Here is an 11076-nt window from a genome sequence, read left to right on the forward strand (position 1 = left end):
ACAACAAGGACAACAGGACAACAGGACAAAACAGCCTGTCAGACAGGACAACCCAGGGACACCCAGCCTTGTCAGACAGGACAACAGGGACACCAGCCTGTCAGCAAGGGCGAACAGGGACACAACGCGAAGGGGACAACGAGGGACAACAGCGGTTCCAGAACGCACTGGACCAACAGCCTGTCAACAGGGAAAACAGCGGACATGCCCAGCCTGTCAGACGAGGGACAATAGGGACACCAGCCTGTCAGACAGGGACAACAGGACACCAGCCCTGTCAGACAGAGACAACAGCGGGAACAGCCAGCACTGCTCAGGACAGGGACAACCAAAAAAACAAAAAAAACAAAACACAAAAAAAAAACAAACAAACAAAACAAAACAACCAAAACAACCAAACAAAAACAAAGCACAAAAAAAAAAAAAAAACAAAAACAAAAAAAAAAAAAAACAAAAAAAAAAAAAAAAAAAAAAACAAACAAAAAAAAAAACAAAAAAAAAAAAAAAAACACACCCAAAAAAAAAAAAAAAAACCAACAAAAAACAAAAAAAAAAAAAAAACAAAAAAATAACCAAAAAACCAAAAAAAAACAAAACACCAAAAAAAAAAAAAAAAACAACAAACAACAAACAAAAAAAAAAAAAAAAAAACAAGAAAAAAACAAAAAAAAAACAAAAAAAAAAAAAAAAAAAAAAAAAAAACAAAACAAAAAAAAACAAAAAAAAAAAAAACAAAAAAAAAACAAAAAAACCACAAAAAAAAAAAACAAAAAAACAAAAAAACCCAAAAAAAAAAACAAAAACAAAAAAAAAACAAAACACCAAAAAACAAAAAAAAAAAAAAAAAACAAAAAACCAATAAAAAAAAACAAAAAAAAAAACAAAAAAAAACAAAAAACACAAAAAAAAAAAGAAACAGGGACACACAGCCTGTCAGACAGGGACAACGGGGACAACAGCCTGTCAGACAGAGACAACAGGGACAGCACGTGTCAGACAGGGACAACGGGGACAACAGCCTGTCAGACAGGGACAACGGGACAACAGCCTGTCAGACAGGGACAACAGGACAGCATGCTGTCAGACAGGGACAACAGGGACAACAGCCTGTCAGACAGGGACAAACAGCCTGTCAGACAGGGACAACAGGGACAACCACAACAACAGCCTGTCAGACAGGGACAACAGCCTGTCAGACAGGGACAACAGGGACAACAGCCTGTCAGACAGGGACAACAGCCTGCAGACAGGACAACAGCCTGTCAGACAGGGACAACAGCCGAGACAGGGAACAACAGCCTGTCAGACAGGACAACAGGGACAACAGCTGTCAGACAGGACAACAGGACAACAGCCTGTCAGACAGGGACAACAGGGACAACAGCCTGTCAGACAGGGACAACAGGACAACAGCCTGTCAGACAGGGACAACAGGGACAACAGCCTGTCAGACAGGGACAGACAGGGGACAACAGCCTGTCAGACAGGGACAGACAGGGACAACAGCCTGTCAGACAGGGACAGACAGGAGACAAACAGGGACACACAGCCTGTCAGACAGGGACAACAGGGACAACAAGCCTGTCAGACAGGGACAACAGGGACAGCATCCTTCCATGTCAGACAGGGACAACGGGGACAACAGGGACAACAGCCTGTCAGACAGGGACAACGGGGACAACAGGGACAACAGCCTGTCAGACAGGACAATGGGGACAACAGGAAACAGCCTGTCAGACAGGGACAACGGGACAACAGCCTGTCAGACAGGGACAACGGGACAACAGGGACAACAGCCTGTCAGACAGGGACAACCAGGACAACAGAGACAACAGAGACAACAGGGACAACAGGACAACAGGGACACTCAACACAGCTGGTCAGCAGAGAAACCAACTCAGAAAAAGGGCTCAAGAGCAAAATGGTAGGAAATGGCATTTCCGACTTGGGATTTGACTACGCTCCTAACTACCTCATGAGGATCCCCCATGGCTCCTAACTATGCTAATGTATATGTGGGTTACACGGAGAAACAGTCTATTTTCAATCCTCTCAAAAAGGTTTTCTTGCCTAACATCATTATTTGGAAACGGTARYTTGATGATATTTTGGTTCTGTGGAGGAGTGAATCAGAACAGCTCCAGGCCTTCCATGCTTTTCTTAAKTCCTGTTCTGAACATCTGAGATTTACTATGCAATCTGATACACGTCAAATCAGTTTCCTTGATCTTCTGATCTTGTGTGAAGATAATGTTCTATACACGGATCTTTACAGGAAACCTACTGATCGTAACAGTTTGTTGAGGGCTGATAGTCGTCACCCACTTCCCTTGAAWAACAGTTTGCCCTACAGCCAATTCTGTCGAATCAAAAGAATTTGCKAAAGAACAAATCAYATTTCGACAGAAATACGGCTGAGACGCAAAGATAATTCAAGGAGAAGGGGGTACAAAAACGGTCAGATTAATACCGCTGTTGAGAAAATGCAAACCAAGACATGATCTTTTTCAAGGTCAGTCTCGCAAAAAGAAGCGTTCTTGCGTTCTAACTATCCGCAAAAAAGCGCTCTGAACAAATGAAGGGAATCGTTCACAAACATTGGCACATTCTAATATCCAATGACAGTACCGGTAATGTGTTTTCAGACCTTCCCTTGGTCGTGTTCTCGCGGGGAAGATATCTCAGAGATCAATTGGTAAACTCTGATTTACCATCCCAAGATATTCCTGAACAACGTCTCTTTGCGCCCCCTACTGGAAGGAAACTACAAGTGTAATGGCTGTGCTCAATGTAATGGCACTTATACATGTAGATCCTTCAAACACCCCCAAACAGGGAAACAGATCCCAATCAAAGGTGTTATCACGTGCTCCACTAAGGCAGTTATTTATCTTATAACTTGTCCTTGTGGTAAAAATGATGTGGGTAAAACAAAGCGTGAATTAAAAGTACATATCTCAGAGCATCGTAGCACCATTAGGTGCAAAAACTCGACTTACTCAGTTGCGGACCACTTTTTGGAAGAAAACCATTTGATTTCGTCTCTGCGTTATATTGTCATTGAACTCCCTAGGAGAGGGGGTGACCTCGATAATTTATTGTTAAAACGAGAGGCTGCCTGGAMCTTTCATTTAAAGACCCTTGCTCCTCTCGGTCTCAACGTAGACTTTGATCTGAAGCCATTCTTGTGATTATTGTGATGTTGCTATTGTAAATGTTTGTAGGCTGATGTAGCCACATTGTATCTATGATCGTACGCTATCCATTTATGTTTTTTTGTATGCCATTTTAATATATGAGAATTAACCGATGATATCAGGCCACACCATGATTACAGATGCCTGTGTGTGTCTTTTGACACAATATACATGAGTCATCCCGCAGTGTTTGTCATTACACCCTGATGAAGACAGCTTGTCTGTCCAAACGTTGGACATAAATATTTCTGCATCTTGAGCTGCCTAGAGTGTCCTGCTCTCCTTTATATTTTGAAGTGTTCCACTCCGCCAGCCAGCACCTCCCTAAATAGGTGTGCGTTTCTTTCGACCATCCCGACTTGGGATTTGAACCTGCAAACGGAAGGTTGCTGGTTCAAATCCCAAGTCGGGATGATCGAAAGAAACGCACGCATAGGCTACCTACTGTACAACAGAGTTGTCATTACCGGTGATAATAAGCACAGGGCCTCCCGGTGGCGCAGTGGTCTAGGGCACTGCATCGTAGCGCTAGCTGTGCCACCAGTGACTCTGGGTTGAACTCTGGGAGGTCCGTGGGGCGACGCACAATTGGCCTAGCGTCCTCCGGTTAGGAGGGTTTGGCTGGTAGGAATATCCTTGTCTCATCGAGCACCAGCGACTCCTGTGGCGGGCCGGCGCAGTGTGCGCGCTAACCAAGGAAGCCAGGTGCACGGTGTTTCCTCCGACACATTGGTGCGGCTGGTTCCGGGTTGGATGCGCGCTGTGTTAAGAAGCAGTGCGGCTTGGTTGGGTTGTGTTTCGGAGACGCATGACTCTCGACCTTCGCCTCTCCCGAGCCCGTACGGGAGTTGTAGCATGAGACAAGACACCACGAAATTGGGGAGAAAATGGGTAAAAAAAAATAAAAAAAATAAAAAAAAATAATAAAAATAATAAAAAATAAAATAAATAAAAAAATAAAATAAAAAAATAAATAAAATAAATAATAAGCACAGACGTTAAAACACTACTGACCTATGTCTGTGGCTCTGGCAGGCATGGGCCTTCTCCACTGAGTGAACAAACTTGTAGGCATCCAGAGGATCTCGATGATGTTGTTGAGCAGAGCCAGGAGAGGGGCCAATGGGAACGCAGCTACGAAGATGGTGATGAAACCAAACTGGAGAACTGAGGAGGAAAAAAGGAGCAAGAGGAGGAAGAAGGAAGTGGTTGTGGCGTTTTGAACATCCTGTGGTGGGAGAGTCCTCTGTAGAACACAGTGACCTCAGTCAAAGGCGAACTGAATACAGGCAAGGCAATGTAACAGATTTAACCAACCACATTTTTATTGATAAAAAAACCCATCACAGAACCATCAAGGACCACATTGAAATAAGCGTTGTCCTCTGGGCTTTGTACTCTTTAACTATAAATTATTGTTATTTAAAACAGGGAAGTTAATTGAGAACAAATGTATTTGACAAGGTAACATAAATAGCTGAAATGTCTTACCCATCTCCAGGTACTCATCCACCAGTCCGTGGGCATTCATGGGCTGCAGGTTCCAGTCTTTGTCCCACTGAGGAAGCTGTACTTTTGTTCTCCACATTCTGTCCCCTCCTGTCCTCTCCTTACACTCTGTCCGCTTCATTTCCTGCGAGACCACCAGTTCTGAAGCAGACTAGAGAGAGAGAGAGATAGGGAGAGAGAGCGAGAGAGAAGAAAGCGAGAGAGAGAGAGATATATAGAGAGAGAGAGAGCGAGAGAATAAAGAGGGAGAAAGAGAGGAGAGAGAGAGAGAGAGAGCGAGAATAGAGAGAAAGAGAGAGAGAAAGAAGAGAGAGAGAGGAGGAGAGAGGAAGAGGAAAGAGAGAAAGAAAGAAAGAGAGAGGAGAGAGAAGGAGAAGAAAGAAAGAGGAGAGAGAGGAGAGAGAGAGAAGAGAGAAGAGAAGAAAGAGAGAGAGAGAGAGAGAGAGAAGGGAGAGAGGAGAGAGAGCGAGAGGACGACGATCATCCTGTGAGACCACCAGTTCTGCAGTAGACTGTAAACACTGCACAATACAGTAAAACTTTAGCTAACTGTAAACTCAAAGCCAATTGCCCTGACGAAGCCCTGTGAGAACACTAAGCTGAACACACACTGAGAAGGAATTGATGTGTTTTTTTTTTTCTCCAGTCGAACAAAATACTTTTCATGTGTAAGGAGAAGAGCCTCATACTCTCCATAGCTCATACGATGTTGTGCTGTACAGAAACACACAAAACCAGACACCACATGTAGTGGTTATGCTACATTTACACAGGCAGTACAATTCTGATATTTGGTATTTTGACCAATCAGATAAGATTTTTTGGCCAATAATCGTATCATTACGTTTAGGGGGGATTATGACTTCAGTCGTTAATCCCACAGATGGTAGCTTCGCACAAACACTAGCCAGGACAGCAGAAACATAGGCCAGGACAAGCAGAAACACTAGGCCAGGACAGCAGAAACACATAGGCCAGACAGCAGAAACACTAGCTAGGAGAGTAGAAACACAGGCCAGGACAGCACAAACACTAGCCAGGACAGCAGAAACACTAGGCCAGGAAGAGAAACACTAGGCCAGGACAGAGAACACTAGGCCAGGACAGACAAACACACAGAACAGCAAGAACAACTAGGCCAGTAGAGTAGAAACCACTAGGCCAGGAGAGTAGAAACACTAGGCCAGGAGAGTAGAAACAACAAGCCAAGTAGGCAGGACAGCAGAAGACACTAGGGCCAGGACAGCACAAACACTAGGCCAGACAGCACAAACACTAGGCCAGGACAGACAAACACTAAGGCCAGGACAGCAGAAACAAAGGCCAGGACAGCAGAAAACACTAGGCCAGGACAGAGAAAAACACTAGCCAGGGACAGCAAAACAACTTAGGCAAAAACTGTCAAATAGGGGAGAAGTGTTGTGTCATGGAATGCTTTTTGAAACTAGGTTTGCAGTTCATTTAAGAAATATATATGGAAGGGAGTGGACAATAATCAAGACTGCACAGACTTGCTTTTTTGGAGTGAGGAAGTTCAAAAAGCAGAGCATCTCTTTATTACGGACTGCCTCTCCCGTCTTTAGAGCCACTGAATCATAACGTTTTGATTTATATCAAACACAAATGCTCTTGGTTTTAGAACATGTTCAGGACAGTTATTCCCCCCATTCCAAAACAGACTGCACACTCTTCAAATCAAATCAAATTTTATTGGGTCACATACACGGGACTAGCAAATGTTATTGCGAGTGTAGCGAAATGCTTGATGCTTCTAGTTTCGACAGTGCAAGTAATATCTAACAAATACACAACATACAGTGAAGTCGGAAGTTTACATACACGTTAGCCAATACATTTAAACACAGTTTTTCAATTCCTGACATTAATCCTAGAAACATTCCCTCTTAGGTCAGTTAGGATCCACCACTTTATTTAAGAATGTGCAATGTCAGAATAATATAGAGAGAATAATTTATTTCAGCTTTTATCTTTCATCACATATCCCAAGTGGATCAAGAGTGTGACATACACTCAATATATGTTGGTAGCATTTGCCTTTAAATGGTTTAACTTGGGTCAAAACGTTTCGGGTAGCCTTCCACAAGCAATCCCACGAATAAGTGGGTGAATTTTTGGCCCATTCCTCCTGACAGAGCTGGTGTAACTGAGTCAGGTTTGTAGGCCTCCTTGCTCGCACACACTTTTCAGTTCTGCCCTCAAACTTTCTATAGGTGAGGTCAGGGCTTTGTGATGGCCCACTTAAAACCTGACTTTTTGTCCTTAAGCCATTTGGCCCTATAAGAAGTATGCTTGGGGTCATGTCCATTTGGAAGACCCATTTGCGAGCCAAGCTTTAACTTCCTGACTGATGTCTGAGATGTTTGCTCAATATATCCACATAATTTCCATCCACATAATTTTCCATCCTCATGATGGCCATCATTTTTGTGAAGTGCACCAGTCCCTCCTGCCCAAAGCACCCCCACAACATGATGCTGCCACCCCGTGCTTCACGGTTGGGAGTGTGTCTTCGGCTTGCAAGCATCCCCCTTTTCCTCCAAACATAAAGATGGTCATTATGGCAAACAATTCTAGTTCATAAGACCAGAGACATTTCTCTCTAAAAACAGTACGATCCTTTGTCCCCATGGCAGTTGCAAACCGTAGTCTGCTTTTTTATTATGGCGGTTTTGGAGCAGGCTTTTCCTTGCTGAGCGCCTTTCAGGTTATCGATATAGGACTCATTTTACTGTGGATATATAGATCTTTTGTACCTGTTTCCTCCAGCATCTTCACAAGGTTCTTGTGACCTTGCTGTTGTTTCTGGAAGTGATTTGCACTTTTCGCACCAAAGTAGCGTTTCATCCCTAGGAGACAGAAACGCAATCTCCTTCCTGAGCGGTATGAACGGCTGCGTGTTCCCATGGTTTTATACTTGCATACTATTGTTTGTTACAGATGAACGTGGTACCTTCAGGCATTTAGAAATTCTCCCAAGGATGAACCAGGACTTGTGGAGGTCCACAATTTTTTCTGAGGTCTTGGCTGATTTTTGTTTTCACATGATGTCAGGCAAAGAGGCACTGAGTTTGAAGGTAGGGCCTTGAAATACATCCCAGGGTATACCTCCAATTGACTCAAATGACACAATTAGCCTATCAGAAGCTTCTAAAGCCATGACATCATTTCTGTAATTTTCCAAGCTGTTTTAAACTTCCTGACCCACTGGATTTGTGATTACAGTGAATTATAAGTGAAATCATCTATTTGTAAACAATTGTTGGAAAAATTACTTGTGTCATGCACGAAGTAGATGTCCTAACTGACTTGGCAAAACTATAGTTTGTTAACAAGAAATTTGTGGAGTGGTTGACAAACGAGTTTTAATGACTCCAACCTAAGTGTATGTAAACTTCCGACTTCAACTGTATACCCAATACACACAAATCTAAATAGGAATGAATTAAGACTACAGTATATACATATGGACAAGCGATGTCAGAGTGGAACGGACTAAGATACAGTTGAATAGTATAGAATACTATATATATATTATATTCTGCCATTTTACCAGTCGCCTTGCCATGGTTAAATGCGGTGGTTCGCGGTTACCATCTATCCACAGTTGAACTCTTTGTTAAAAGATTTCAGTGACTTCTTTAGCTGTGGTTGCTAATGCGTATGTGGTTGAGTCATCTGCATACATGGACACACATGCTTTGTTTAATGCCAGTGGCAGGTCATTGGTAAAATAAGAAAAGAGTAGAGGTCCTAGAGAGCTGCCCTGCGGTACACCTCACTTTACATGTTTGACAGAGAGGATTCTATTAAAGAAAACCCTTTGAGTTCTATTAGAGAGATAGCTCTGAATCCATGATATGTCAGAGGTTGAAAAGCCATAACACATAAGTTTTTCAACAACAGGTTATGGTCAATAATATCAAAGGCTGAACTAAAATCTAACAGTACAGCTCCCATAATCTTATTATTATCAATTTCTTTCAACCAGTCAGTCATTTGTGTCAGTGTAGTACATGCTGAGTGCCCTTCACGATAAGCATGCTGAAAGTCTGTTGTTAATTTGTTTACAAAGAAGTAGCATTGTATTTGGTCAAACACCATTTTTTTTACAACAGTTTACTAAGAGCTGGCAGCAAGCTTATAGGTCTGCTGTTAGAACCAGTAAAGGCCCCTTTACCACTCTTGGGTAGCGGAATGACTTTGTCTTCCCTCCAGGCCTGAGTACAAAGACTTCCCTCTAGGCTCAGATTAAAGATATAACAGATAGGAGTGGCTATAGAGTCAGCTACCATCCTCAGTAGTTTTCCATCTAAGTTGTCAATGCCACGAGGTTTGTCATGATTGATCGATAACAGTCATTTTTKCACCTCTCCCACCTSTAACTTTAATCAATTCAAACTTACAATGCTTTTGTGTCATTATTAGTTTGTTTTATGCATACAACAGCTCACTGTTCATTGTTGGCATTTCCTGTCTTAAGTTTGCCCACTTTGTCAATGAAGTAATCATTAAAATAATTGGCAACATCAAAATAGTTTTACCCATGACATGATGCAGCCTCAATCTATGCTTCACAATATTGGAGTTAATGTGTTGTATTGGAATTTTGCCCCAAAACATTAACAACTTTGTAATTGCAGGAAAAAAAGTGAATTGCTTGCCACATTTTGCATTATTATTTTTTAAGTGCTTGTGCGAACAGGAAAATGCCATGTTTTCTAGTGTTGTAATTCCCTGTTAAAACAGGAAATTCCCTTCTTTTCAACTCTGGTCAATTAAGTTAGTCCTGGCGGGAAATAACTAAATGTAGTTGATCATCCTCAGTTATTTCCAAATCAACAGCCATTAACTAGTAACTGTATTAAAGTCAACATTGGCCTCTTTTAAAAATTCACTGCTTCGACTGATAAATGTTGCAGATAATGTAATGTGGGGCTACAAGAGAATGAATGTGTCAATTCAAACATCACTGTTGAACACTAATTTATAAAAGTTTGCAATGAGGTCCATGTTATATTATGTGACTTGTTAAGCACATGTTTAATCCTTAACTTATTTAAGAGTGCCTTCCATAACAAAGGTGCTTTGAATACTTGTTGACTCAAAGTTCAATTTCAGCTTTTTCCCTTTTTAATCAATCTGTACAATAGAAGAAACATAAGTCCAATTTGACATTACGGGGCATTGTGGGTAGTTCAGTGACATAAAATCTAAATGTCATCCATTTAAAATTCAGGCTGTAACCAAAAAATGTAAGAAGAAGTCAAGGGGGTGTTGAAAACACTTTCTGAAGGCCTGGTATTGTCATGTTTCAGGGACCTTTCATTCTCTGAGGAAAGAGAGAGAGAGAGAAGGGAGACAAGAGAGGGAAGAGCAAGAGAAGGGAGCAAAGAGAGGGAGAGCAAGAAAAGAGGGAAGAGCGAACGAGAGGAGAAGCGAGAAGGAGGCAAGACAGAGAGAGAGCAGACAGAGAGACAGAAGTAGGAGAGCGAGAGAGAGGAGAGACCAGAGGTAGGAAGAGGCGAGAAGGACAGAACAAGACAAGAGTAGGAAAGCGACAAGAGTAGGAAGAGCGACCAGAGTAGGAGATAAGGCGACAGAGCGACATGAGAGCACAGAGAGATAAAGAAGAGAGACAGAGAAGAGAGAGAGAGAGAAAAGAAGAGAGAAGAAGAAGAGAAACGAAGAGAACAGGAGGGACAAGAGAGACGAAAACGAAGAGAGAGAAAAGAGAGAGAGAGAGAGAGAGAGAGAGAAGAGAGAGAGAAGGAAGAAGAGAGAGGAGTGGGTGTTGTGGTTGGGTGGAGAGAGTAATTCCACAAGTCCTTACGGATAACCCATCTCCATGAAGTTGTTCCGTCTTTTGGGGTTTAGTTAACCATGATGAACTCCCAATTGTTAAGACACAGAATTCGATCAGACAGCCATGGGATGGCACTGGAAAATAAAACAACAACTATTAATTACAGTACAATCACTGAGTGAAAGAAAACCACACAAAACAGGTAACTCCAGTCCGCCAGATTTACCTGCAACTGAATTAAAACAGAACACAAAGTAAAACATCCCAAAGTATTATATTCATGATAAAACCTCCATGCTTTTAAAATCAAAAGAAGAAGCTTTCATTAATCACTATTAATTGAACAACTCCGAATTCAAATGGGTGGATGCATGCCAGCCATTTCAAAGTCATTTTGAGTGTTTGGTTTTTAGCCGGGCCGTTACGAACCATAAATTGATTAGTTAATTGAAAGAGATTAATGGTGAAAAAGTTTAACGACAAAGGAATGATTAAATGTTTAAAATAACAGAGTAAAACGAATATGGCGGTTGATTAATCACTAAC

At 42.0% G+C, this 11076-nt stretch overlaps 1 protein-coding gene across 1 annotated transcript in view; it reads right to left on the bottom strand.

The window, feature by feature from the left end:
• LOC112073299 (anoctamin-3-like) overlaps positions 1 to 11076 on the bottom strand; it is a 71446-nt gene that overhangs the window by 7184 nt on the left and 53186 nt on the right. The window contains 3 exon segments of the mRNA XM_070440096.1: positions 4212 to 4364; positions 4689 to 4773; positions 4775 to 4796. Coding sequence (XP_070296197.1) covers positions 4212 to 4364; positions 4689 to 4773; positions 4775 to 4796 — 260 coding nt within the window.

This window comes from Salvelinus sp. IW2-2015, unplaced genomic scaffold (assembly GCF_002910315.2).
Source record: "Salvelinus sp. IW2-2015 unplaced genomic scaffold, ASM291031v2 Un_scaffold2213, whole genome shotgun sequence".
In the NCBI taxonomy this organism is placed as follows: domain Eukaryota; kingdom Metazoa; phylum Chordata; class Actinopteri; order Salmoniformes; family Salmonidae; genus Salvelinus; species Salvelinus sp. IW2-2015.